The sequence below is a fragment of the Brassica napus genome, chromosome A9 (genome assembly GCF_020379485.1).
Source record: "Brassica napus cultivar Da-Ae chromosome A9, Da-Ae, whole genome shotgun sequence".
NCBI classification, from domain to species: domain Eukaryota; kingdom Viridiplantae; phylum Streptophyta; class Magnoliopsida; order Brassicales; family Brassicaceae; genus Brassica; species Brassica napus.
This window is the reverse complement of record NC_063442.1, coordinates 33575073-33602612: the sequence shown is the minus strand read 5'-3', so window position 1 is coordinate 33602612 and position 27540 is coordinate 33575073. Positions and strand designations below refer to the sequence as shown.

The 27540-nt window shown below is 32.8% G+C and overlaps 7 protein-coding genes and 2 non-coding genes across 10 annotated transcripts; 4 read left to right on the top strand and 5 right to left on the bottom strand.

Moving 5' to 3' along the window:
• Positions 1-363: 363 nt before the first annotated feature.
• On the bottom strand, positions 364-2776 carry LOC106367947. Its single transcript, XM_048741091.1, has 3 exons — positions 1733-2776; positions 1057-1225; positions 364-900 (listed from the first exon to the last, which is right to left on the bottom strand). The coding sequence occupies exons 1-3, from the start codon at positions 2513-2515 to the stop codon at positions 440-442; spliced, it is 1413 nt and encodes a 470-aa protein (XP_048597048.1). The 5' UTR covers positions 2516-2776; the 3' UTR covers positions 364-439.
• Positions 2777-3770: 994 nt separating this feature from the next.
• Positions 3771-4870, bottom strand: LOC106367948 (ubiquitin-60S ribosomal protein L40). Its single transcript, XM_013807814.3, has 4 exons — positions 4606-4870; positions 4424-4526; positions 4047-4113; positions 3771-3962 (listed from the first exon to the last, which is right to left on the bottom strand). Exons 1-4 carry the CDS (start codon positions 4832-4834, stop codon positions 3936-3938), a joined length of 426 nt encoding a protein of 141 aa, XP_013663268.2. The 5' UTR covers positions 4835-4870; the 3' UTR covers positions 3771-3935.
• Positions 4871-8422: 3552 nt separating this feature from the next.
• Positions 8423-10112, bottom strand: LOC106364917 (40S ribosomal protein S14-2). Its single transcript, XM_013804397.3, has 6 exons — positions 9876-10112; positions 9525-9644; positions 9392-9437; positions 9007-9092; positions 8793-8922; positions 8423-8715 (listed from the first exon to the last, which is right to left on the bottom strand). Exons 1-6 carry the CDS (start codon positions 9876-9878, stop codon positions 8648-8650), a joined length of 453 nt encoding a protein of 150 aa, XP_013659851.1. The 5' UTR covers positions 9879-10112; the 3' UTR covers positions 8423-8647.
• Positions 10113-11018: 906 nt separating this feature from the next.
• LOC106367949 (protein ABHD11-like) lies at positions 11019-12796 on the bottom strand. The gene is made up of 5 exons (XM_013807815.3): positions 12456-12796; positions 12151-12389; positions 11915-12027; positions 11613-11753; positions 11019-11523 (listed from the first exon to the last, which is right to left on the bottom strand). Exons 1-5 carry the CDS (start codon positions 12700-12702, stop codon positions 11268-11270), a joined length of 996 nt encoding a protein of 331 aa, XP_013663269.2. The 5' UTR covers positions 12703-12796; the 3' UTR covers positions 11019-11267.
• On the bottom strand, positions 12792-12871 carry TRNAL-UAG. The gene has a single exon. It is a non-coding gene; the product is annotated as a tRNA-Leu (tRNA).
• Positions 12872-13031: 160 nt separating this feature from the next.
• LOC106363501 (protein GL2-INTERACTING REPRESSOR 2-like) lies at positions 13032-16624 on the top strand. The gene has a single exon (XM_048741092.1). It carries the CDS (start codon positions 15913-15915, stop codon positions 16201-16203), a length of 291 nt encoding a protein of 96 aa, XP_048597049.1. The 5' UTR covers positions 13032-15912; the 3' UTR covers positions 16204-16624.
• Positions 16625-20773: 4149 nt separating this feature from the next.
• Positions 20774-22435, top strand: LOC106367950 (ubiquitin-conjugating enzyme E2 variant 1D). Of its 2 annotated transcripts, none has more exons than XM_013807818.3 (4): positions 20774-21040; positions 21501-21640; positions 21870-21995; positions 22078-22435. In XM_013807818.3, exons 1-4 carry the CDS (start codon positions 21007-21009, stop codon positions 22216-22218), a joined length of 441 nt encoding a protein of 146 aa, XP_013663272.1. In that variant the 5' UTR covers positions 20774-21006; the 3' UTR covers positions 22219-22435. The 2 variants fall into 2 exon arrangements, with proteins under 2 accessions (XP_013663272.1, XP_013663271.1); XM_013807817.3 differs by having other exon boundaries at positions 20787-21040; positions 21501-21643.
• Positions 22436-24749: 2314 nt separating this feature from the next.
• LOC106363467 (transcription repressor OFP18) lies at positions 24750-26214 on the top strand. The gene has a single exon (XM_013803201.3). The coding sequence runs from the start codon at positions 25415-25417 to the stop codon at positions 25940-25942; it is 528 nt and encodes a 175-aa protein (XP_013658655.2). The 5' UTR covers positions 24750-25414; the 3' UTR covers positions 25943-26214.
• Positions 26215-26429: 215 nt separating this feature from the next.
• On the top strand, positions 26430-26532 carry LOC125578893. The gene has a single exon (XR_007316970.1). It is a non-coding gene; the product is annotated as a U6 spliceosomal RNA (small nuclear RNA).
• The last annotated feature ends 1008 nt before the right edge of the window (positions 26533-27540 follow it).

Sequence of the window (27540 nt, the reverse complement as noted above, 5' to 3'; positions counted from 1 at the left end):
ATCTGAATTAAAAATGAGACAAACAAGTTGATTCAAGAAACCTTTTGGTTCCCTTCGAAGACAACCTAAGGTTAGTGTTTGACATTTCAACAGATAAAACGAATTACAACTCGCAACAAGTCCTTTCAGAGAAGGACACTCTTTCAAGAGCTATTGAGGAAGTGAATGAATGGATCAATACAATACAACAAATGAGTTATCTATTTCACTTAACAGTCTTTACAAATTAGAAGTCATGATTAGTGGAGGTGACTACCAAGAAGATGGGTCAAATGTATTTATCAATAGATTGTAATGTTATGTTTTCTAAAATGTGTTATGGGTAAATTTGAGGGTCGTTTCACATCAAAGAAAATGGAACAATCGGCACAATATTTCTTTTTATTAGAGAAACCATCTGTGTCTTTGGACGTGACCTAACAGAGAGTTTTAGAACAAATCAAAAGGAAGAAACAGATCCTTCCAAAAGAATAGCTTTCATATGTTCAATTAGCCCATCCATCTGCTCTCTGGAATGCACCGGTGAAGGATACACAAACGAACAGTCAAATTTTCCATCCCTAAGCGAGTCGAAAACCGCAATCGACGGTCCAACCCCGTGGATAGACGCGCAGCCTATGTAATCCTTTACCCCGGCCGAAGCCAACGCCTGTTCTGGATACTCGTCTGTCACTGGATCTTCGAATATGGAGATGAGAGCGGTTCTTAGAGAGGACGAAGGCGTGAGGGTAGGGTTCTCTATGGCCTTGCACATTAGGAAATTGAGGTCTGACATGTCCGTGAAATGCTTGTTGGAGTTCTTTGCGGATGTGAAGGAGTCGTAGCATCTCTTGGCTAAGTCCCAGAGCTTTTCCTCTCCTGTTATGTCGTGTGTGTGAAGGATCCCTGAGTGGTAGAAACCTGAAGAACAAGAAAACATTTATATATCAAGTCAAACGGGATCTTGAACACTATACTTGCATTAGATAACTAGTAAGCCTGAACCATGCATTGGCTCATGGCAAACCTGTTGCAACCATGAAAAGAACTATGAAATGGCAAAGAAATGGGGTTTACCAAAGTCATTGGGAGTAAGAGGAGGCTCAAGAATGGAACGACAGTCCGAGAGAGTCACCACTGCGTATTTCTCTCCTTGGTACTGCGGTAAGTTCTTAGAAGTATACGCAGAGATCATCCCCGCTGCTGCTATTGCCGCCCATAGCTTGATCCCTCTTGCCTTGCATCCCTGCAACAACAACGTACATGATTCAATGTTCCAGAACAAAACAAGATCCCCTTCAGTTTTATTGTGTATTACAAAATTAAACGTATACATATGTAATAACGTGATGTCATGCGAGTGATTTGTGACATTTGTCGGAACATTGTCTAGTTGCTTGTCAGTTGTCACGATGTGAATTTATGTTTTTCTTTTTCCCCAGGTTTAACTTTCTTTACGTAAATGAACATGAACCTGATAATAAATGGGAAAAACTCTAAAAATTATACAATTTTGAATTTCCCACTAAAAATGAAAAACTTTCTTGTGTGTTTCTATTTTATATTTTGTCATGTTGAGCATGTTATAAAGGTGTTGTAACTCATTGCAGAGATAAGTGTTCATATACAGTATCAGAAAAGATTATCATTTAGATATAATATTCAATATTTAAATAAATTAATACGCAATAATAGTAAGCAAATCTGCGCACGCAACTATAGAAGTTGGTTGAATAAGGAGAGACACACTTACAGCCACAAGTTTAAGAGTCTGATCTCTTTCCAGTTTCATCCTTACCACCTGAGATCTCCGGTTCGGTTCCTCAGCGTCCACGAAACTCAAATTCGAGAACCGGAACGCATTCAACGAGTAACCCAGCACGTCGATCCCACGCGCCCAAAACGGTTTATCCCCTTTCCCACTCGGAATCATATCCTCTATCGCCTTACCCAACCCCGCCTCCTTCGCCACGTGTCCGTCGCAGCATCCATCAGCAACCGTCGTCTCTCTCATAAACTCCCTCAGAAGCGTAACCGCCGAAGTCCGATCGCACGCCCCGGTGTTCAGCCGAAACGTCAGCACTCTCTCCTCGCCGCCGCCGCGCAGATCGTAGAGGCTGACGAAGAAGACGCCGCACTCGCCGTTACTCCAACGGTGCGGATCGATCCACGCGTTCTTGTTCAGCTCGTGCTCTAGAATGATCCTGTGCGGTTCGGCGCAGGGATCGTCGCTGTCTCGGATGATCTGAGCCGTTGATGATGAATCGAAGGGGTGGATTACGACGCGGGAGGAGGCGGGGGTTGCGAGGGAGAAAGAGCTGGTGGACGCGTCGAAGCCGAAGGTGGAGCGGAGGGTGGGATGGTGAATCTGGAGTTTGTCGAGGGTGTTTTGGAGATTCTCGAGCTTTGGGGTTCGGGAGAGTAAGAGAGCTATGACGGCGATGCCTGTGCCGCCGGCGATGGCTCTGCACCAGCTGTACTCCGTGCCTCCGACGGGTCGGGTTGTGGATTCGGGTACACGGTTCGGATCACTCATTGTAGAAGTGAGAGAGAGAGAGAGAGAGATTGTGTTTTCGGTTTTTTTTTTGGGGATTCTAAAGTGATTTTGTTTTGTTTTGTTTCTTTGGTGAGTTTGTTGGCTAATATGGGGAAGATACAGTGACGTACCTTTTCCTTTATTCCGGTTTACTGTTTTACCGGTTTAGCAATTGATTTTGCATTTCCCGAATTATTTTTTTATTGAACAAAAAGAAAAAGAGGTATTTTAGAATACCTCAAGTATGACAATAAGCTGTTGTTGTTTGTGTGTGTGTTACATTGTTGATCTCTCTGTCTCATGTGCCTTGCTCGAGCATCGAACACGTACCATGTTGCATTACTAGTACCATCACAGACCGGACGAGCTACAAAAGCAAGGCACAAGTATTTGTTATGTCCTATGATATTAGGCATGGTGATGAGAACATAACAATTACCTTGAACCAAGACGATCACAAAGGATTAAGGATTAAGATTTTGAAATTTGAAACTAAATAGACATCACTTATTTTTCTTTGCGTTTTTCAGAATCCACTAATGATTATAAACACCAAAGTTCATTTCAAACTATCCTTCTTTTAAATTTGAGAAAACCCTTACAATCAGCTTGTATGTTTTATTTTATTAATGTGTGTTTACTAAGGTTTTTATGTTATATATATCAACAGTTCAACTCTCAAAGAGACACCGGCTCTGATTCCATACAAATCATGTGGGATGGTTTTGCCGATGTTGATTTTGCCGACAGAAAGATATCGCTAAGGAGTTTGGTACGTTACAAATTATACATTTTGATTCTGAATGGTTTTGTACATAAGCAAATGTAAGATGACATAGTTCATAGGATTTGGCACTAATTAATAATTAATGCAGATCGATCACTCGGCTGTGGAGAGTTTTTGGGGCAAAAGGAAAGACAGTGGGATAACGCTCATTTGTGGAGATAACGCTCATTTGTTTGTCTTCTACAATGGTTATAGCCACACCTAAGTGATCACATCCCGAGATAATGAACCAAGGAGCTAAATGATAACTCTTTTGGAACGCAAATAGTTAAAGCTACTTTTGTAGACAAGGAGAAGAGATGATCGTCGTTACATAACGGAAATGTTCTTCTGTTAGAAACAAAGTATTTATCATTGCCTTTCAAATTCCATGCATAATATATTCAAAATCAACATTGTTGTTTTCTCAAGTAATCATCTCCCGTTAAAAAGTCATCTTCATCAACATCTAGGATGCGCATAACAGAATAAAGAAAGCAAATAACTGATTCAGCATAAACAGATCACCAAATCCTTTCTCTGATATAATCTTTGAAAATAACATAAAAATTCACTGAAACAAAACAACTCGAGAAGGCAAAGAAAAAAAGAGAGGCAAGAAGCAAGCGAGCAAGATAGTTTCTTGAACAGAGTCTACTTGATCTTCTTCTTGGGCCTCAACTGCAAAAGAATAAGACAACAATAAAATGTTATTCAGAAACCAACAATAGATACAAAGAAAATAACAAAGAAACAAAGCAAAACCTGGTTGCTATGGCCACACTTCTTCTTCCTGCAGTTCACAGCCCTCGGGTGAAGACGTGCATAGCACCTAATTGTACACATGACATAACATTAGAAACAATCTCAACAAAAAAAAAAGTAGATTATTCAAAGCAGACCTTAACTATTCAACATAGTAGCAATCGCATCATTAAGATAAAATGTACCATTCAAGAAAATCATCTGGAAAGATTAGAAAATTGACCAGCTGACAAAGTTTGGAGAATGGAAATGTTAATATTGGGAACATTTATAACCTCGCAGGCATTGTAACTTGCTTGAGAAGCTAAGTTTATTCCCTAAACACACATCTAAGCCCTACCACAGAATATCTAAATCGACTAAACAGGGAAGCTTACTTGCGGCAGATCATCTTGTCTTGGTTGTACTTGCGAGCCAACGCCATCAAAGAAGGCTCGATGATACCTCCTCTAAGCCTCAACACAAGATGAAGCGTGGACTCTGCTTACAGACAACAAACATTTCGAATTGAGTTTGTGTTTTTATTCAGACAATAAAGATTAGAGGATAAAGATTAGACCTTTCTGGATGTTGTAGTCAGCCAAAGTACGGCCATCTTCGAGCTGTTTTCCAGCGAAGATCAATCGCTGCTGATCCGGAGGAATACCTTCTTTGTCTTGGATCTTGGCCTTGACATTGTCGATGGTGTCGGAGGACTCGACCTCGAGGGTGATGGTCTTCCCGGTCAGGGTTTTCACGAAGATCTGCATCTTTGTTGGCTTCTTCTTGTGTTCTGGCCGCGTAACCATACAGATACAGGAAGGGGTTCTTATACCCTTTCATTTCTAGGGTTTTGTTTATTATTGGACTGGGCCCTTCTGTGTGTTAAAGGCCCATATAAGACTAAAAGGCTGACAAACTAAACTTTTATGTATTATCCCTATCATGAATCAAATAACTTTTAGCTTCTTGCTGATAGACCAAGAAAACGACCATGGATATGAGATGCTAAAGACATATATAAGTATTATTTGAAGACTACTATATATAAGTATAATTAAATTTTAATTTTAATAATTTTAAAAATAATTATCAAATAATTATTTAAAAAAAATCTGAAAGCTCAAAATAGATTTTGTGGACAAGAGCTTGAACAGTTTCCCAACTTTTATTACTCTATAGGGCCAAATTAATTAATTATAATATTTTCAGACTCGGAGATTCTCAATCGTTTCATGATGTTTGAAACTGTAAGCCACAAGCCAAGTATTGTACTATACATGTGCAAAACGAAAGAAAGAGTTACATATACTTTTGAGAACATTGCTAGAGATATTTTTGGTAGTGAATTTGTGTTCATATTTCGAATAATTGATAGTTTTCAATTATTAAATGAATACTTTTTGTTTGCATTAAGTGAATTCTGATGTAAATGGTTAGCAATTGACGACCTTTTTGTCATGTTTAACTTCGGTTGGTATGTAATGGAAATATAATATATATAAAATAATAGAATTTTGAGGATTATCCTTTAAGAAAGACAATATAGCAAATAATTATGGTAAGTACTTGAATATTGGCTAAATCCTATGTGCATGTAATAACAATAGATCACTTGAAATTAACATAAGGGAAAACATACGGTATAACATAAATAATCTGTTAAACTATTAAACCCCAGATTAATTATCCGACGCTATGTTTTTACGTACAAGATCGATAAAATATAAGAGGCCCGTACACACATTACTTAACAAGTAAAAGGATCAATACAAGATTATTACGATAAATATGTTTTGCTTATAGTGATCTTACGCATAAATTAACTTTATTACGATGAGAGATCGATGAACAATCATGCATTGCTCCCTCCTGGGTTGTTACTTGCTTCTCCCTCCTTCGTTGTCTTCCTTGCTTTTTTCTTTCCTGGTTCCTCACAGTCTTCATTTTCTTTTGTCTTTCCTTCTTCTTCCCTCGCTTTCTTCCTTTCAGTTGCAGCAGTAACAGCCTCTTGCATTAATTTCAACGCCATTTCTGATTCCTTCAAAGCTTCATCCGCTTGTTGCTCGACCACCATTGTAATAAACTGAGGGAAATCGGGGCCATAAAATTTGTTAAGCCAATGTCTCGCTGTCATGGTGCTTGTCTCCAGAAGTCCAAGGATCCGGGTGGTTCTGGCTTGGAACACATTGTCTTCCAAACCCGACGTAATGGCATGCTTGTAAGCAGCATCGACTGTGTGCCCATTACTTAGCGCAGTACACAACTTGGATTTTATCTCGTCAATCCTGGCGTCCATCTTGAGAGAGAATAGGGAGAGAAAAAAACTAAGATACTTGTGTTTCTTTATAAAACTTTTTAGTAATCTGAAAAAGGTTAAGTAGAGAGAACTATTATGATGCATGAGAGTCCAGGACACATCTATATATATGCACACAGCACACATTCAACAAAATATCTTTAAACACATTGGTTGTCACTTGTCAACATCAACAAAATATCTTTAAACTGCTTTATTCAGTCATTAACCAGCCTGTTCATTTTTTCAACAATGTAGAGTACTCATCACCGTGTTGTAAAGCAACGAAATAACCGCGTGGATCATCTGTTTAGGGCAAAAACAAGTTACGTACGTGAATAGATAATTCCAGTTTAGGCAAGGTGAAAGTTCAAAGCAAATAATAATATCATTGATCCGAAATGGCTCGTCGTAATATTCTCGGAAAGAACAATGCTTTGGAATTAACTAATTGGTCGACTAATATATTTCCCAATTTTACATGTTGCTACGGGCATGTTAACATTGGCTGGTATCAGTATCATGGTATCCTAAGAGAACATAATACGTATATATATTATCACATCGTTTCAAACATATTGCATCGTGTAACGATCCGGTTTTATAAATGTTAATTAGGTTGTAATTTAATTATTGCACATATTCAAACCATTCGTAAACCAAGCATGTATATTTATTTTTGGTAAAAACCAAGCATGTATGTATACCTAATTATATATACACATTTTATCTCCCTCTTCGTCAAAGAAAAAGGAAAGCCGCTACTCTATGATCTTATCTTTCTATTGTCACTTTTTCCTTTTCTTTTATGCTCTTCTAATATTTGAAAAAACCTAGACCATGGAGAATATGAAATATCAAAGGATTTATGCATTTTCTCAAAAACAAAAAGGAAAAAAAAAAAGATCTTTATGCACTTTTCGAATAAAAATCGTTTATTAGAGATCTATTGAACAATCCAACTCGACCGCTTCAATTAATTTTACATGATTACACAAACTTTGTACTGACTAATTCCTAATTATCCAAAGATATTCTTTCACAACAACAACACTTGTGTCTCTCACAAGATTCCTCGCTCACCAAAACCCTAAGCTCGTGTCTTGGCCGGTGGAGATACAACTTCCTTTTCTTACGTGCGATATCGTCTACCCATTTTAGGGCAAGTTTTGCTTCTTAATTGTCACACAACTAATCCCTCAAAGCACTTGATAATTCCTCATGTCAACCAACGAAACCTTCAGTCTTCTTAAACTTACAATTATAAAATCAGACCAGACTAATAAATAATTTTAAGCTTTTTCTTAACTAAACTTAGATGACCTATCCAAAAGAAAAAGAAAAAGCTACTTAGTTTTGTTTTTCTGTTTCCAGTGATAAATGTAGTTATGTTTTGGTTCAATTATCATCCAATTCAACTATTTCCTCTCCAACTAGCTTAATTGTTCCACACATGACACACCAAAAGTTCCTCTAAAAATTTAAACCAAACAACTTCTGTAGAAATGCATTATTCACAAGTTGTTTATAAATTGTGAATGTAAATTTTGAGTGCATGTACACACAAGTTGTTTATAAGGATAAATAAACCAAATTCTATGAATATTTGGTTACCAGAATTGGACAACGTCTTTGTCCTTCTAAACTTTAGTTGGTATGTAATGTGAATGTAATATATAAAAAAATAAATTTTGATTGCATGTATACACAAGATATTTATGTGAATAAATCAGCCAAATTCTATTAACACTTGGTTACCAGAATTGGACGACGTCTTTGTCATTCTAAACTTCGGTTGGTACGTAACGCAAGAGTAATATATAAAGAAATGAATTTTGATTGCATGTACACAGAAGATATATATAAGAATAAATCAACCAAATTCAATGAATATTTGGTTACCACCAGAATTGGACAATGTCTTTGTCCTTCTAAACTTCAGTTGGTATGTAATGGGAATGTAATCATGTAAAATTAATAAATTTTGATTGCATATACACAAAAGATGTTTATAAGGATAAATAAACCAAATTCTATGAATATTTGGTTACTAGAATTGCATTCTAAATTTCGGTTGGTATGTAACGCCAATGTAATATATAAAAAAATGAATTTTGATTGCTTCACAGAATAAATCAACCAAATTCAATGAATATTTGATGTTCATGTAGGAGGAACATAAATATGTGAGGAGTTTAGACAACAACAGCGTCGCATATAGTAATCAAAAACTCTTTTTCAAAATGTACCAAACAAAACAAAATGAAACACATAGGGATGAGCCCAGCCCATATAGGATCTTCCACCTAAGGCCAGAAAGTACTCAAAGCCTCCTTCCCCTTCTTCCACCCTTTCTGCGGGTACTGTCTGTTGGGACTGGGGTCACATCCTCTGCATTTACAAACAAGAACAATGTTAGAGACTAATTAAAAACATTTCTAGATGAAGATTTTGCATTTTGTTTTTACCAATGCGACCAATTTTCATGCCAGAACGGGCAAGGGCTCTGAGTGCAGACTGAGCACCAGGGCCAGGGGTCTTGGTCTTGTTACCACCAGTGGCACGGAGCTTCACATGCATGGCTGTGATACCAAGTTCCTGTAAGTCCACAAAATCGATTACTATTTACACTTTTAAAGAATGCCAGCTCAGTACTGCATATTCTCTTAGGCTCTTTTATACCTTGCAACGCTGAGCGACATCTTGAGCAGCAAGCATAGCAGCATAAGGTGAGGACTCATCTCTGTCGGCTTTCACCTTCATCCCACCTACACAAGTTAATCCAGCAATTTAGAAGCCAATTTTGTACTCAAGAACAATGCAATTTTCATAAAGACACCCCAATGGGTATGGAACTTTATATATCACACACTAGTGCATCTAGGCCTGATCGATAGACATCATAATATGACCGCTGCAAAGCAATTCTCTTGTGAATTCATCAACAAGAGAGTGAAGAAAATAAAAACAAATCATCTCACACTCACTAGAGAATTCAAGGACCATGGCATAATAAAACAATCAATTATAGGTATTAGATTAGATAAATCTACGAAAGATAGCTTACCAGTGATACGAACAAGTGTTTCCCGTCCAGACAAATCAGTCACATGCTGCCAATTATAGATATACAGAACTCAGCAATGTCTTCTGTCAAGAATTAAAAAAAATACCAAAAGAAGAAGAAGACAGTTACTGACAATGAAAGTATCGTTGAAAGAAGCAAAGATGTGGACAACACCAAAGACTTGCTCTCCGTCACGAACAGCTGGCCCAAGTGTCACTGTCTCCTCCTTTGGCTCTCTTGTCTTTCTCCTCGACTACAACAGAATTTCACCCAAAACATACATTACATTTTCTTCTTACAAACATTTTTTTTTATCAAAACTGAATTCTAAATTATATATTCCAATCTCCAGAAGAACAAAGATTTCTTCAGAAACAAACCTATAGCACTAAAACTCCAAATAACACTAAGCCTATAACAAAATAACTTTTTATGATCACTAAGTCCAAGAAAAACAAACAACATGCTCTTAGAGAAAGCTTACCATGGTTTCGAATCTTGGGTTTCTCTTGTGTGTTTCCGCCTTCAGCTAGCGAAGGAGACGACGACAAGATCAGAATTGGCTTTAATAGTCAGAATCTCCTCGGTTAGGGCTAAAGAGTAGTGATTTTATGTCTGAACGGAATAACTGTGACCCAATACTTTGCGGCCCATTAAGTTGAACAAAGCCTAGCGTTTTTTCAGGCCTGATTGCAATTCATCTCTTGTCTTTACTTTACTGTGTTTAAAGCTACAATGATTGACATCCTAACACACTTTGCCAATATTTAGGCCTGGACATACCAGGATCCGTTTCCGAACCAAAATAGAAAACTACCCAAACATATATTAAATTAAGAGAGATTGAATATCTGAACCCGAACGTATAATATCTAAATCCGAATGGATATTCGAAATAACTAAACATATGTATATTTAACTTTATATTTTTTTAATTTTATTTAAAATATTTCTATTGATGCTACGCATATTTTAAGATAAGATAATATTACATATAATTACAAACAAAATTATTTGCTCCTTACTTAAAATGCATATAAAACTTTTTGTTTTATACATTAACAAAAACTGCATCTAAAATTTCAAAACAAAAACCAAATTAGTGTCATAATATACATATAATTTTATCTTCAAATCTATTAGTCATTTAATCTATTAAAAATAAAAAATAGTTAAGTTAAAAGTATATTTTGAAATACAAGAAATGTTCTTTTTTCAAAATCTATATATTCGAACCCGACCCGAACTAAAAATACATGAATCTGATTCAAAGTATAGATATATCCGAACAAGTTCTATACTCTTATACCGGAATACCCGAAAATTTGAAATACCCAATATATGAACCCGAACGACCACTATAGTCTAACCTTTTACAATGGTAGATGTGAGCATTTTCTTCAGTTCTACAAAGGAAAAAAAGAAAAAAGAATCGACACTAGAGAGCTTCCATCGTGGTTTAGAGGGATTGGACTTGGGTAATAATTCATTTCACGTAGGAGGCCATATCGGACAAATCTATAGGTGCAATAGACTCAGACCTATCAATTAAGTCATGAGCACTGGGCATAATCTTTTTTAAACTGTTATATACGTAATACGTCTGACAAGAATCCGCCTCCTCCAATGATACCAAAGGCCGGTATACCATTCATAATATGTAACCAAAGCACGTCTCTAAATCAGAGACATCGGATACAATGCATAAATAACAAACAAGTGCATATAATAACAAATAGCATATCTAAAATCAGAAACGATTTTTCGTCGTGCATTATGTAAATAGTTTGGTTGAATTCGCTATTTCTGCATATGAATACAGAAGAAGAGAAGAGAGGTAACTCAATCAAAGACTGCTGCAGTTTTGGAACATCGTCTACTTCTGTGTAGACAAGAAGTTGGAACTCACAATCTCTAGGAGTCCCTTTGGATTGTCTGTGTGGACCCAATGGCCAGAGTTACGGAGAACATGAGTCGCAACCTTCCCATCTGAGACACTCTGTCTCTGTTTAGCAATTCTTTCAAGCCGCGTGGTTGTATCCTGGTCCCATCGGTCACTCTTCTCTGCAATCACAAAAGAAATCTCCGTCTCTTTTGGCGGATTCTCTAGCAAAGACCAGTACGAAGTCTCCCTGCAATGGGCAAGCGACAAGTCGTTAATAGAAAGGTCATTATAGAAGTAGAATCCTTGGTTTGGCTCTTATGATGAGAGAAAGAAAACCTGTAAGACTTAAACATTTGAACAGCTCCGTCGAGGTTAAAGGCCCATGTCTCCGAGTCTCCAGATCTCTTGAGATTGGTGCCAATCCACTCAGATAACGATCTTGAAAACCCAAGCTCCACCATATGATCCACGAGCCACCTAGATTCACAAAATTAATGTATTTGAGTGACATAACGGTAGAGTTATATACACTGCAAGCTGAAAGGAGTAACATCATAAACTACAAGCTATCACGCTTATCTATAACCATATCCAGTAAAGCTAAATCAAAGGGTTGAGAGGAAAGGATGAGACTTTACTTGCGTGAAGGGATTGGAGAAGGCAAACTCTGCAACGTCATCAGAACTTTCTCAACTTCGCCATCACTTTGTTCAGCCTTGACTTCACCAGGAACAGAGTCTAACACCCATAACTGTTCTGCATCAAAGAGACACACACCATTACAAAACTACCAAACGAATAAAGGCAACACCTTTACATCAAGAGTGAACCTCATTAGAAACTCAAAAAAGTGATCATCTTTGAATGCAAAAACCTGCTTAGGAGGAGAAGCAGATTGACCATAATCACCACGAGCACAGCTCTCCATGAACTGCAACGCGACTTTGCCTCCTAGCGAATGACCAATCACCACATCAGGCCAGCTCCACCCCCTCGCCTTCACCAAATCAGCTAAATCCTTGGCCGCGTTCACAAGATCGTGAGGCGGGTTGATCCCTTCCACCTCCGTCGATCTCCCGTGGTTCCTCAGATCCACGAGCATCATCTTCCAATCTTCACACACAAAAACAAGTCAAAGGAGAAAGGTAAAGAGAGAGAGAGGGAGAGGGAGGCGTATACCAGAGGGAGAGGAGACGGAGAGAGAGGATGCGAGGGAGCGAGAGAACGATCGCCAGTTACGGCCCGAGCCGAGGAGGCCGTGAAGGATGAGAGCTGTGGACTCGTGTTTCCGGTCGCCGGAGGAGGTTCTGACTTCTTCGTAGGCTAGGGTTTGAAGGGATCTGGAGCTCGTGAACAGAGACGGAGATTCGAGGAGGCGAATCAAAAAGCGAGATTCGAATCGGTTCGTTAGAGTTCTCGTCGCCATTGAAGCAGCGATTCTCTCCGGCGAGCTGTGGGATAATATCGTGGTGTTAAACTGAGAGAAGGAAAAAAAGTAAAATTTTGAAAAGGTTGTGACAGCTGTGGGATTTGAACCCACGCCCTTGCGGACCAGAGCCTAAATCTGGCGCCTTAGACCACTCGGCCAAACTGTCAGATGCTATATGTCTTACGTTTAACTTCCTATCTTATTTAGATTTGGTGTTCGTGGATCTCTTGCTACTCAACTTTGAAAATTATTGTATGTAATTAGAGAAGCAAGTAATAACGATATCTATTGTTTGTTTACGATTGTGTATTTTTTCGTGATGCTAATATATTGTGCCCCTTTTTTAATGGCTTTCAGTTAAAATGTAGGTGGAGAGAATTGCAGCATGGAGAAATTTTGTTAAGATTGGGTGTTCGTTGGTATATTTACTTTTTTTTTTTGCTAATCAACTTTGAAAATTATTGTATGTAATTAGGATGTCGCTTATTTGTTTGCGATTCTTTTTGTATCATGATGGTTAACTTTTGATTAATTAGTCTACATCTGTTAATTGTATAGTATACCCAAAACACAAACGAAAAAGGAGTTAATTTAGTATACCTAACACTAGTATAATGATGGAAGTCTCACCATTAATATTTCAAGTGAAATATATCTGCATTTGCTTCCAATATGTAAACAAATTAAATATTATACTAGTGTTAGGTAATCAAGATCATAACTTCAAAAATCAAACTATACACCTTCTCTTTAAAATAATTCAACTACAAATAATATGAATTCTGACAAATTTGTGTTTTCAGATATACAAAGTTCATGTTTATTGATGAACATATGTGAACATTGACAAATCAAGTATTGACAGGAAAAATAGAATAATTGAAACCATTTAAATACCTAAGTTTATGGCATACTCTTCCTAATTCCAACCCAACCAAGCTGCTTAGTTCATAACTTCATATAACATATAGAAGCTAGCTTGGTTTATTATAGTGGACGTTGCATGTCAATCCTTTAATGTAGATGTCATAGCAAAAAAAGGACATTATATTTTCAAAAGTCTTCAACAAACTATTGAATGAAAGGAATCAAGGATCACGTTGACAAAGAAGAGATGGTATAGAACAAGCAATGGCTTGGCTTTAATTGAAAATAAATAATGCGGTATATACATATGTATTTAAACTTCCGTATAAAGTGGAATAAAAAGTCCAAAGGGAACGTTTAGACAGTGGTACAGGGAATCACCAAACTACAACAAGACAATTATAGACATCAATCCTCTTGCAGAGTCAATGAAAGCAATCTTATATGTTTTGATGTTTCATTCTAGTGCAAATGGCATTAAAACCCATATACAACTTCAAACTTATTTGATTAAACAAATGTAGTTTTCATTTCAACCTTCACATCATTGCTTCAAAGTTTTCATGTAGAAGCGGTTCTGGCTACAATCGACCAATCTTGAAATGCGCCAAATTTAGAATCATTACTTGTATTTTGACTTAGATGACACAACCTTTTGTTTCTGTAACAACGTATGATATCAAAGACGATACCTAATAAAACACTAGAAGCTTCAAAATTTATTCATACATTGCACGAAGTATACAACTTTATGATTTCACTCCTGGAATCAAACTCATATTCTTAGTAACTTAATTAGTTAGTTTGATCATTATATATAATTAGATGACTTGAAAAATAACTAAATAAAGAAATAAGTTGTTTGCCGAAGAAAAAAACGAAAGAAAGAAGTTGTTCATTCACTCTTCAGATTCGTAATGAATTGGACATGGGATAAATTGAAGAAAACAAGTAAACTAGTATTATCATTTTAAAGCTATCATTAAATTTCATTAAATACCTTCACATGGGAAATAACTGATGCTGAGGTCAATGATAGTATTTGACATTTTGTTCTCTAATTATTTTTGAAGAAAACTTGTTGTTGTTGTTAATAAAGCCCTATTTAACATATAAAACGTTACATTATGACTAGATCATTATATTTTGTGCTTGTCTCATATAAGGTACTTACATCACATAGAATACGAGAAACGACTACATGTAAGATTCATAACTAAACTATAAAGAGATCTTTTATAATGCTTCAGTTCTTAAAACCGTTTTTTTCTAAAACAACATGTCCGTTGGAAAAAAAAAACATTTTTCCAGCCTTTATCCTTTTGTAATTACGTGAAGCAAATTAAAAATGAAAATAGGGATGTTTTTTTTTACAAACCAACCCATTTTGGCTTCTAAATGAAACCCTTTGCCATTATTGCCATTAACATTTTTTGCCTATAAATCATTTTAAATTATTTCATTGTCATCTTAATTAACTATGAAGCATTAAATACACGAGATTCTTAAGTTATTAACAGCTATATATCCGCGTTTTCTCTTTGAGGTATGTTGTATTTTAGTTATTGGCTTCTTGTATTAAATACGAGTATTAGTTACATATTAGGTCAAATTTTGTTAATGGGTTATACAAGTAGAGAGTATCATTAGCTGGACATACAACTAAAACAAAATGATTTTAGGCAAATATTCAAAAATTTAAAACAAACTATAAGTAAAGTGAAATAATATCCATCTAAAAATATGGTTTGTCTAAATGATATTTACCTAAATTATCAAATCTAAAGAATATTATTTAAACAATTTTAATATACTTTAATCACTTTACTTTTCATAAACATCTTTAAATGGTTTTCCTATTTTTATAACCTTTCGTTTGTATTTTTTTTGTATTTTCTTAAATTATGAAGTTTATCATTATACAAACAAAATATTACATAGTTATATCTTTACCAATCCAATTAATTTTTTGTTTTGAAACATTTCATACTCATCCCCTCACATCTAAACAATAAATGGTTTGCTGCGCTAGTTTAAATGCAGAGATACATTGACATTGTTTAATGAATTACCTTCTGTTTCATATAGTTGTCTGGTCTCTACTCTACTTTACTATTTTCCCCAATTCCAGTTAATAATAAATTAATTACTAAATAAACAATGTCAATATTTTCTCTGTCCCCAACATCAAATTACTTTATTCAACAAAAATTAATTATTTGTCATAATTAACTCTTTTCATCCTTATATTATATATACACATTATCTTAAGAAGCCTTCAGTACTCTTAATCCCCCTCACCTAAAACAACACAAAGAAAAAGAAGAAGAAGTTTCAAAAATGAGAAACAAGAACGGCAAAAGAGCCAGAGTCGAGCCATTGGGGAGGACGGCAGAGTCGGTGGTTGCTAATAAAAGGTTTGGAGGAGGATCGCCTCCGAGCAGCCTATCATCGGCTAGCTCGTGCCTATCGACCACGGAGGAAATGAAGGAGGAGGTTGCCTCGTCGTGGATTGAGGAACCGCCGGTAATGGTGGTGGTGGGATGTCGAAGATGTTTTATGTATGTTTTGGTCTCAGTAGCAAGGACTTGTTGCCCTAAGTGCAAATGCAATGATTTGATCATGTTTTAGAGAATTTGTTATAAGTTATGATTTTGATTTGGATTTGAAATATTGGGAATTTCTCTATGCATGGTGAATATGTAAAGTCTATAGATATATAAATCAAATCAAGTATCACTGTTCCCTATATATTATTTGAGAAGCATTACAATTTATTTGTGTAGGCACATGTCATCACTAGGATGATTCTTACAATCATTAGAAAAATATGTTGTTCCATTTAATTATGTACATAAATTCACTATTAATGTTCTTTATAATTTTCTTATATAAAAATTACGGAATTTCCTAATGCGATTAAAGTATATATGGCAATTAATGATTTTGAATAACAATTATTTGATAAAAATTAGTGTATCTTCTATCATATTTGTTTAATTTCAAACTATTAAAATAAATTAAACAACCACAATAACCATATAATAAAAATTTAGATTTTTCTGTATATGTTATATTTTGAATTTTTAAAAATGACTATAAATTACTAAAACTGTTAAAAGTCTCACATTCAAATTTTGTGATCTATAGTTTAAAATTTTTGTTATGACAAAATACAAATGATTACATTTTTCATTCAAATCTTTTATAAAAAAAATATATATATATTGTTTTAAATTAAATTATAAACCATATCAAACACATAAATATTTTAGTTTCAAAATTTAATCTGAACAATTTTTTTGATAAAAGATTTGAATGAACATTGAAAACTCAATTTTTTTAAAAAAAATATAAATTACTAAAACTATTAATCCCATGAAAATTTTGTTATCAGTAATTTAAAGGTTTTACTATAAAAGATACAAATGATCAAAAAATTATATGAGTAGAAAGCATCATTTAATAGACATTAATAATAAAAATATAATATGTATGTTAATATCATTTAAAATTTAATTACATATTCTATCGAATAGAAAAAAATATTGTTTGGATTAATAAAATTGATTTAATTAACTATATATGCAATAGTTAATGACTTTTAATTATTCAATATATATTTATTATTTCATGTAAAAACATATAATATATATAATTATTTACATATATAATGTTCATTCCGCGCAAGGCGCGGTCCTAACCTAGTTTAACTATATAAGTTTGACATAAATCGTTTCTGTTTATATTGTACTGGTTCGTATTGTTTTCATGTTTCACTGCAAGTTGTAAGTGAAGGTTTGATTGTTTTTTTTAACGCTGGATAATTATGTTATTACAAACTATGAGAAATATTACTGACGATTTTACAGCCGACAATTCTATTTTCCTTATGAAGATTCACGTTTGACTGCATCACCTAAGTCGTCCTACTGGATCCACGCTTGAAGGTACTGCTTGTACTATGCTGCAGATCTTTTGTAAGCCTCTTCTTCATTAATTCACATAATTCCGCTTTTTCCAGGAATTGAAACTCAGACCTCCTAGTATAGAAACATTAATGAACCATTAGTCAAACCACTGGACCAAGGGAGTTTCCACATGAAGGTTTGATGGTCACAAACACTTTGGCGTCTGCATAAATACGTTTATATGTGATTGTTTGGTATAGTTTCTATATATTAAAAACAACACAAATGCCAAATCTACACGAAAATATGTTAGAATCTTTAGATACAGATTTATGATTAAACAAACAATGGAAAACAAAAAATAAAGCAAACAAATGTGATGGTAGGCGGTTAATGATATTGCTTTATTTTGATCGTCATTCAGTTTAACCTAAAATAATGAAAACATCTCGAATAAAACATCTTCATTTTTAGAATTCAAGATTAACTAGATTTTGACCTCCACGTCTGTGCGAATATTTTTTTAATTTTATAATTATATTTAATATTATTACAAATATTTTAAATATATAATTGTCATTTTAGTGTTATATATTACATAACTCTGTAATGCTATTGTTTATATTTCTTATTCAGCATTATTAATATATAGTGTTTTGCTTAAAACATTTTACGTTGTTATTATTTTATTACTTACGAATATATTTTCGAGTTAGGTATATTAAAATAATAATATAAAATAATCAAATAAAGAACTTTCTCCAAAATATTATTTTCTCAAATTTATACATTTTCATATAATACATTTTTAAAATTTATTTAAATATATTATAGAAAATATTTATGTTGAAGATAATTTATATTTACATGCTATGTTTAAAAAATATACTTTAACATATATTATTTTAGTATTATACGGGATTTATAAGTAAGAATACTGTTTTCTTTAAATTATATATCCATATTATTTTAGTAAATTTATACATACTAGCATCTATTATATTATTTTAGTAAATTTTATTGATATATGATATTTTTTGGATGTTATGATATTAAGTTTTTTTTTCAATTAAGATTTCAAAAATTTAGATTACTTTAATTTTTACAATATATATAGTTTGTTTTTTTTTGTGGTGCATTTCAAAAATTTATTATTTATTATCTATGATTTTATCTTTTGTAAAATTTGAAATTTTCAAAAAGTTATTTTTTATTTTCCAAATTGTATATTTTGTCAAGAAAACTTTGGAAAATTACAAAACTATTTTTGAGTTTAGAAGATTACATGAATTTTGAATTTGTTTTGTGACTACATTAAAACATTATGTTATAAAAAATATTTTAAAATTGGTAATGTTTTCTAAATTTTTGTCAACATATTTTGTTATGTTTAAAATAAAATATTAAATTTATAACTAAAATTTTATTTATCATTAATATTTTAAATGAATTAATAAAATTTCATAGTTTTCTAATAATATATTTTTAAATAGTATATGAATTAAATGTTATTATATACCATTACTTTTTGTATATAAATTTTTTTAAATAATATATTGTTGAGAGTTTCAAAATAAATAAAAAGATAACATATAGTTGTAGATATAGAAGTTTAGCCTATGTTGGTAAATTTATTTATTTTTTTGAAATATTATATAGTTTACAAATTTTGATCCATTTTAATGATGAGTGGTAATTTATATAAATGAAATATTTTTTAAAACATTGTTAATTTACAACCATTTAATTTTTTTTTGTTAATTTACCTATTTAATATAATTTTGTCATATTTAATTCACAAATCATTTCTATTTTTATATAATGCAGGATATAATTATGAAATTTATAAAAAAATAGTATAGAATTTTTATTTTCTTGTTTTTGAATAAAATTTTAATTAACATTGATTTATAATAATATTATATTACTAATTAATAAATTAATTACTATGTTATTTTATTAAAAAATATTTAAATTTTTAGTAAGATTTTGTGAGATTCTTTCTCAAAACAGATTTTATTATAATTAAAAGATATTCAAATTTATAGTTGATTTATTATTAATGTAAATAATCAAATATGTCATATTAACTAATTCTTTAAATTGTCCTACTATAATTTGTTAATAATAGTTAAAAATTAGGATCCTAAATTAATATATTAGATTATTTTTGGGCTAATCAAATCTATCTTATTAAAGTAGAAGTTCCTAAAGGTTTTGTTTGGCAACTTTGATATTAGTAAAAAAAATTAATATTATTTGGAAACATGAATAGTTTAATAAGATTGATTTATTATTTCATGCTTAAATCTTTTAGTTTACACTAATGAGCTTTTAATTATCTTATATCTTTGATCCGTTTTTGTGTTGCTCCACCAATAATAATCAAATAATGCTCTTTGACATACATACAAAACGTTTTATTCCGTATCAAACTAAAACATAGAAATCAAAACTGAAATATTTCTTAACAGTAATATTTTTAACAATATCATTCTATGGACCTCCTGTTACACAATACAATGAAAAAATACATAGTTTAAACATATAAACAAAAATAGTCAAACTAGAACCGTTAACTTTTCGTTTCTTTAAAATTTGTATAAACTATAAAATATACACTCGTGCAATCGCGCGGATCAAGATCTAGTACTACTTAAAAAAGTATATTCCATGTTTTGATTTATAAAATAACCATTAAAAATCTGAAATAAAATATACAAAATTTTGATTTAGTTATACCTTTAAGAGGGATATTACATTATTTAATGAATATTTATCAACTTTAAAATTTTTAAATTTATTTTAAATATGCACATTCCCTTGGATTTTGAGTAAATTTATTTATTTATTTTAATCTAGCTAAAGAGTATTCTAGAAATAATGTTTATTTTATATTACCATCAAAGCTAAATAATATATATATATATATGTTAAGTTTGTTTGAGTATTCTACATGTTTTAAAGACCCTGCATCAGTTTTACAAAATTTTGAAATTCCTTTGTACCATCAAGAAATGCTAAAATTTAAGCTATAGTAAACGTAAACAATCAAAATCTTAACATATGAAAAAGTTAAAAAAGTAAGAAGATATTTCAGGAATAAAAAGATATATATTTAATTTAATTATATAAAACACTTATTACATATTTATACATAACAAAAAGCCCATGTAAACATATTTTAGCCCACTAAGGCCGAAGAAATTGCTCGGATTGGCTGGGTCACAAATCATATGATTCTGAAAATTACAAAAGGGATGCGTATGAAATTGGTGTAATGTTAAAGGAATTATACGACAGAATATAGATTCCGAAGGTAGTAGAATTGCAAATTTAAACTTTTACCGTCTACCACCAATCTAAAATACCCAATTTGCCCCTGGCATTTTAGCTTTCTGTCTTTTCACCAAAGATTCTCTCCCAATCTCCCTTTAGCTCAACCCTCTCTCGTCTCTCTCGGCACGATCAGAGCTCAGATCTCAAAACTCAAATCGAATCAAATCCACAAACTTGATCGAACATGACTCTCGGCTCTGGAGGATCGAGTGTCGTCGGTAATCAGTCTCGACTCCTTCATCTCTATCATCTTCTCGATTTCGATTTTCTAGGGTTTTGGAATCCTAATTGGGTTTTAGGGTTTTCAAAATTCGAATTGGCTTATGTTCCATAGGCTTCATCGATCTACTAGTTCTATGATCTATGTTCCTATGTATGATTGATCGTTGATGGTTTCTAACAAATCGCTGAGAATGATTCCCTGATTGTGTAAAGTGTTATCGTTTTCTGGAGTTTGATTGCTTCCATGACCTTAGAAGATAGCAAAGTCTTTATCTTTCAGTCTCTAGAGTTCTTCTTGAACTTGTATTCTTGAAGTTATCTTTATTCGTCTCTTTGGGAACTTTGTTTATGGAGTTTTTGTGGATAATTGATTAATCTGATGTGTTTATGTTCGCTGCTTTGATTAAAAGTTTGATTGGTTTGGTTTCTTATGCTTGTTGTTATTGCAAAATATAGTTCCGAGAAACTTTCGGTTGTTGGAGGAGCTTGAACGTGGGGAGAAAGGTATTGGAGATGGAACTGTGAGCTATGGAATGGACGATGGTGATGACATCTACATGCGCTCTTGGACTGGCACTATCATCGGTCCCCACAACGTAGTTATATCTTTTTCTTTTTCTCCTTCATTATACCCAAATTCATTACCTGCGTGATTGTTTTTAGAGGCATTCACTAATGTTCTTAGCATCATCATCATCATAACTAGTGTCTTTGAATCTTTTTCATCAGAAAATTGCACAAGGCATTGATATTTACACTGATCTTGTCCTGTTTATTTTGCTTGGTGTACTAACAGATCAATTTGTATGTCCTCTATATGTTCAGACTGTTCATGAAGGTAGGATCTATCAGTTGAAGCTCTTCTGTGACAAAGATTACCCTGAGAAACCCCCAACCGTCCGGTTCCATTCACGTGTCAACATGACTTGTGTCAACCATGAAACTGGAGTGGTAAGCTTAAAAAATTTACCATTCTGCCATCCTCTGACTTGTTCCTTTTAACGTGTGACTTAGTTTATGCATACATGTATAGGTGGATCCAAAGAAGTTTGGGCTTCTTGCGAACTGGCAGAGGGAGTACACGATGGAGAATATACTGGTACAACTGAAGAAAGAAATGGCTGCGTCGCATAACCGTAAGCTTGTTCAACCTCCAGAAGGCACTTGCTTCTAGTAGCTTCCGGATTCTTCTTCTGGTCTGCTCAAAAATCTTTGCCCCTTCTATTACTAAAATATGTATCTTGGGGGAATCCATTGTCGTTCTCAAACTTTTTTCAAATTTATGATAAAAATGGTCTATGTGGATTGTGATGATGATGATAATGTTCGATTAATCATCTGAAGTTTATCCTTTGTGTGCAAAATTATCAAAAACAGCGTCTTCTCCAGTCCATATGTGTTCAATCTTTTGAATTTTCTTGTTGATGATGATTATGCGCATCGATATTTGATTGCAACTACGAATCATGAGTTGTTCCTTATGTACGTCTTGACGTTCTGTGTTAACTCATTCTTGATTTGCAGTCTCCGTTGAAAACTAAATACTTGACATGAAAACACTACGTACCTCTGTGATTTGAACCAGAATATACATTGTTTAGCATTGATCTCGTTGGTCGACGATACTCGACATGTTTCTTTACTGAGTTTATTTCAATTGTTAACCTGATGATTTTCTAATTTCTTATCAGGAAACTCTAATGCTATTCAGAATTACATAGGTTTTAAAAAAGTTACAATCAAAACGACCAATCCGAAAATTCCTCTATTTACCAATTAAAATCAAAATTACATAGGTTTAAAAAAGTTACAATCAAAACGACCAATCCGAAAATTCCTCTATTTACCAAATTAAAATCAACCTTGAGTCATTTATTTTCTTACCTCATCGTTTAAAAGTTGATTACTTGTGGGCTTCGAAAGTAAAAATACATAATAGTTGATCCTATAAAAGCTTACCACATGGTTTAAAAGTTGATTACTTTCGGGCTTCGAAAGCAAAAATACATAATGATTGAATCTACAGAAGACCTAAAACTTGTTTAGAAGCTCAAGATCAGCCCAAGCATTAACACTTGGGGTGGATCATATATTCATATACTAGATATAACTTTCATACCTTTTTTTTTGGTTATATATATAGGTAGATAATATCATAAAATGCATTCAATGTATGCGAGAAGTTAATTATTTTTTTGCTAACTTATGCGAGAAATTACTTCTTCAAACATTTTTCCTTTTGATTAAATTTGCTATCTTCAGACTTTACATGATTAATGTTTCAGACATATACCCAATAACGCTTACAACATCCAATGATACTCTATTTTCATTCTATAATACAAAAAAAACAAATTTACTTTATATATAAAATTTTTTTTTGTTCATCACTATATTTTTCCATATAAAATAAAATATCATTGAATATAATTCAACTCTATTATAAAATTATTCTATTTAAAAATAAATAGAAAAAACTATTGAAGATGGTGACTCGTGCCATTATTCTAAATTTTGTCAAGTTGCTACTAATAAATATGGAGATATTGTGAAATTAAATTCGGAGATCTATTGTTGCATCCATATTATAGTATTGGTCTGTCGACAGGCTTTTGAAGAGTATACACAGTTGACAACACAAATTGTGGTAGACACGGTTATGATTGTGTTTACCAGAACTACTATAATGATTAATGAATGTATACAGCCACGCCTACCTAAACTATTTAAGACCGAACTTAAGTACTTCACATTTTCAATGTGATTTATGGATAGGTAACCAATCCAATACCTAAACGAAATTTATGAACTTAATTTTTATGATAAAAACATTATAAGTTCATTTTAAATCTTACTTTATGGCCATATCTTTTATTTTGTGAAAAGAAGATATAACTCAAACCATTGTAATTTTTTTACTTGGAATCTAAGAACACGATTAATGAGAGCCTCTTCCATAAGTTTTCAACATATAAAAATGAAACAACTAAGCACTGATGAAAGAGATAGAGAAAATGGAAAAGACGAAATTCAAATAATAGACCTTTCTTTAAAATTGGAAAACAGTCATTACATTTGCCTTGTTTTAAGTGGCTAAAGTTTTTTATATTTAATATTTAGCTATGATATTTAGTGATATTAATGAAATAAATTCATATACTTTTGTAAAAGTGTCTTTTCGTTGATGATGCTCTAAGTTTCTTATAGAAACGTAAAACTAGACAAGTGATATGGATACGGTGTATCTGACCTGTAATGAAAACTAGGTAATATCTTTTGGAATAGTCACAAATATACATTGAATATATTTATAATATTTGGGATGATTTCAAGTGATTTTAATTTAAATGAATTTTATATGATTTTGGTGAATTAAGGAAGAGCTGCCAGAATTTTAATTAAAATACTCTAAAACTTTATTCGAAATTATCAGATTTATGAAAAAAAAATAAAAAAGTTTCATCAAACACAACAACTTTATTAAAATTCAATAATTAATATATTTCTAATAACAATGTATTTTAAAGTAAATTTTAAAAGCACAAGTTAAATAATATTGAATTAAAAAAAACTTCTTAAAATTTTATGTTTAACAAATAGAAAATTTGTCATTTCAATAGAAATCATTCCATGTCTCAGATTGAATGCATCCTATAACGTATTGGATTCAAGCTATCACATTAGTTTGAATTTCTATTTTCTAGAATAAATAATCTATTTTAAAAGAAACATGTACGTATTATGTATTTAGATATCCAAGGATAACCAAATATTCAAACACTCAAATACTCTAAGGTTGTGACTGGGAAATTTAGAGCAAATAGGTGGAAAACAAAAAGGTTAAAATGAAAGGAAAAATAAAAGTAGAAAAAAGAGTAAAGTGGAGCAAATGTATTTACTCTTGTTTTAGTTAGAGTAAAATTATATGTGTATTTTACTCTCTTTTAACAGTGGTTAGAGGACTTTTAATGTAAAAAAAAAACAGTGTTTAGAGGAAGTGGGAGAAAAATGATTTTCACTTAATTGACTAAAAATTAAAGTAGAATAACTCAGCTGAAACAATATTTACTCCACTAAGTTATCGCTAATAATATTTTTCGGTCAAAGCCTAAGTTTATACAAAAATCCACATGCTTTCTTTACATAACCAGAACTTTCAGAATATCTAATGCTTGGTCAATTTCAATCAACATCATTCTTTTTAGGTAAAACAATAAGTCAATATATATTAAAAAAAAAGTCGATATAATAGGAAGTTTGGGAATATATCCCACAGCCAACCCTAGACCCTTATACTTCCCCTAATTAATTTCTCAATCTGACTCCAATCCAAAACAAAACCAAAAAAAAAAAGATAAGCAAAGAACAAAATGGAAGTCCCGTTTCTAAACAAGAAATTTTCATCTTCATCTTCTTCAAATTCAAATTCATCATCATGGGCTTGGCCTTCTTGTCACCAAAACCCTAGAACCATATCTTTCAGAGCCACCAGTATCGCAAACAACTATTACGACGTTGAAGAGGAAGAGGAAGAGGAAGAGGAAGAGGAAGAGGAAGAGGAAGAGGAAGTGGAAGAGGAGCCACTTTCTGCCATCATCTTATCATCCTCATTCTCCTCCACATCATTCACGGCTGACGGCATAGAAGAGCTGCCAGAGACCGAGTCCATAGAGAATGTGATCAAAGGTATTAAACCATCAGAAAGACTCATTTTCGAACGAACAGGAAAATCCAAATCTATACTCGAAGAGATGAGGAACAAGGATTCATGCTCTTATCCGTGGAATCAATCCACCTTTTCTACAATTTCAAATGATTCATGGTGGAGATGGTTGAGGTACACACCCTTCATCACAGCTAGAGAAGCCTCACAATGTATCATGAAGACGACCAAATAGATATATGACATGTACAAAGGCTTGATACGTCGTAAACATGCATGCACAATTGAGAATCTACAAGAGTTGCGTCTAGAGAGATTGCATATACGGACCCAATAGATCTTTTCGGAGGTTTCATCTCATGCCATATGAACAGTTAGTATACTTGTGAGCTCTTCTTCTTTATTTGCTTCCAGTGCGTGTGATTCATGTTGGTAATATATTTTTAAATTGATCTATTTTGTATTTGTCCATTTGTCAATACAAAAATTAAAATTTCTTTCCGAAAACAAGACGAAACCATTAGTTTTTGTAATGGATTAGTACCAAGGATGTCATTAACGATAGTAATGAAAGTGTAATAGTAATATACTTATATGATAATTAGCATAGAAGGTGGTAGGATCCATGTACGGTATATATATATATATAATATTGATAAGCCTCGTAGGGGAGTACCGTGCATGCATGTGTTGATATGGTGCACAATATTATTCAAAAGGAAGTCCCTTCGGAGACATCCGATAAAATTGGAACGATACAGAGATGATTAGCATGATCCCTGCGTAAAGATGACACGTATAAATTGAGAAATGATCCAAATTTTTTTTTTCAAAAAAAAAGAAGGTCGGAAAATTTATTTTTTGAGTCCATCCGTAATTACTTCCATTTTATTTTGTATCCTAATAGAGAGAGGGACAGGGTATTTTTGTTTGTGGATCATACCCAAGCATGGCATCAACATATGACCCATCAAAGTTTTGGTCTAAGGAACTTTAATAATCAACGTAATAGATATGTGTTCTTCGGCTGAAAATTTTGTAACCTCTCTTTTATATAATAAAGTTGTGGCGTAAGTATAATTTCATTGTTTTTGAGCAACAATTTTTTTTTGTTTTTTTTTCATCATGAATGTCATTTCGTATTTTTTTAGTGTAAATGTTCAACAAAATCCAGTTATATATTAGTATTAATTTATTAGTTAGATAAATTTATTAAAAATTATAAGAAAACTAGTGAAGGGTATAACAGAAACACGAACACTACTAACATGTATAAAAATATCAACGACACTGATAAAATTTGTAATTATTATTATATGCATGTAAAATCTTCTAAATAAAAATCAAATACAGTCATATCAAGTTACTACATTTCAAACTGCTTTAAAAGATTCGGGATATATAGCATTATGTTTGTGGGTGCCAAAGCCTGCCACATTAGAAAATACGTGAAGGTAAAGCACTAAGCATATAGACTGTTGTCTTTTCTTATTTTTTTTTGTCAAGTATGTGAATTCATTTAGGTGAAATGGCAAAAAGATACAAAAACTTTTGTCCCTTCACGTTTTTCCCTCCTTTACATTTGTCTTCTCACGTTTTTTTTTTGCTAAAAACATTTGTCTTCTCACGTTACAACTTTAAACTTGATCAGTACCAAAACTAAACTATATTATGTTTGGACTCAGACGGCCAAGACTAAAATTTCTAAGCTAAAACTTTCGTGAACCAGATCAATCCAACTTTATTGTAGATATGTTCGAATTTAAGCCGGGCCATCCAAGCCGATGGCTTTAACTATTAAGGTCCTAGCATTAAAACTGTATCAGATTCTGG

What these genes read in the sequence shown, in the direction of transcription:
- LOC106367947 (XM_048741091.1), bottom strand. Translation starts at nt 2,515, where the DNA reads ATGAGTGATCCGAACCGTGTACCCGAATCCACAACCCGACCCGTCGGA. An exon ending in AGACTCTTAAACTTGTGGCT is followed by an intron (nt 1,226 to 1,732) that starts GTAAGTGTGTCT and finishes TTGTTGTTGCAG; the next exon opens with GGATGCAAGGCAAGAGGGAT. An exon ending in TCTTACTCCCAATGACTTTG is followed by an intron (nt 901 to 1,056) that starts GTAAACCCCATT and finishes CTTGTTCTTCAG; the next exon opens with GTTTCTACCACTCAGGGATC.
- LOC106367948 (XM_013807814.3), bottom strand. Translation starts at nt 4,834, where the DNA reads ATGGTTACGCGGCCAGAACACAAGAAGAAGCCAACAAAGATGCAGATC. An exon ending in GACAAGATGATCTGCCGCAA is followed by an intron (nt 4,114 to 4,423) that starts GTAAGCTTCCCT and finishes GTGTACAATTAG; the next exon opens with GTGCTATGCACGTCTTCACC. An exon ending in AGTGTGGCCATAGCAACCAG is followed by an intron (nt 3,963 to 4,046) that starts GTTTTGCTTTGT and finishes ATTCTTTTGCAG; the next exon opens with TTGAGGCCCAAGAAGAAGAT.
- LOC106364917 (XM_013804397.3), bottom strand. An exon ending in CTTTCAACGATACTTTCATT is followed by an intron (nt 9,438 to 9,524) that starts GTCAGTAACTGT and finishes TATAATTGGCAG; the next exon opens with CATGTGACTGATTTGTCTGG. An exon ending in AACACTTGTTCGTATCACTG is followed by an intron (nt 9,093 to 9,391) that starts GTAAGCTATCTT and finishes TAACTTGTGTAG; the next exon opens with GTGGGATGAAGGTGAAAGCC.
- LOC106367949 (XM_013807815.3), bottom strand. Translation starts at nt 12,702, where the DNA reads ATGGCGACGAGAACTCTAACGAACCGATTCGAATCTCGCTTTTTGATT. An exon ending in CTCCGTCTCCTCTCCCTCTG is followed by an intron (nt 12,390 to 12,455) that starts GTATACGCCTCC and finishes TTGTGTGTGAAG; the next exon opens with ATTGGAAGATGATGCTCGTG. An exon ending in CAAATGTTTAAGTCTTACAG is followed by an intron (nt 11,524 to 11,612) that starts GTTTTCTTTCTC and finishes TGCCCATTGCAG; the next exon opens with GGAGACTTCGTACTGGTCTT.
- LOC106363501 (XM_048741092.1), top strand. Translation starts at nt 15,913, where the DNA reads ATGAGAAACAAGAACGGCAAAAGAGCCAGAGTCGAGCCATTGGGGAGG.
- LOC106367950 (XM_013807817.3), top strand. Translation starts at nt 21,007, where the DNA reads ATGACTCTCGGCTCTGGAGGATCGAGTGTCGTCG. An exon ending in TCATCGGTCCCCACAACGTA is followed by an intron (nt 21,644 to 21,869) that starts GTTATATCTTTT and finishes CTATATGTTCAG; the next exon opens with ACTGTTCATGAAGGTAGGAT. An exon ending in TCAACCATGAAACTGGAGTG is followed by an intron (nt 21,996 to 22,077) that starts GTAAGCTTAAAA and finishes ATACATGTATAG; the next exon opens with GTGGATCCAAAGAAGTTTGG.
- LOC106363467 (XM_013803201.3), top strand. Translation starts at nt 25,415, where the DNA reads ATGGAAGTCCCGTTTCTAAACAAGAAATTTTCATCTTCATCTTCTTCA.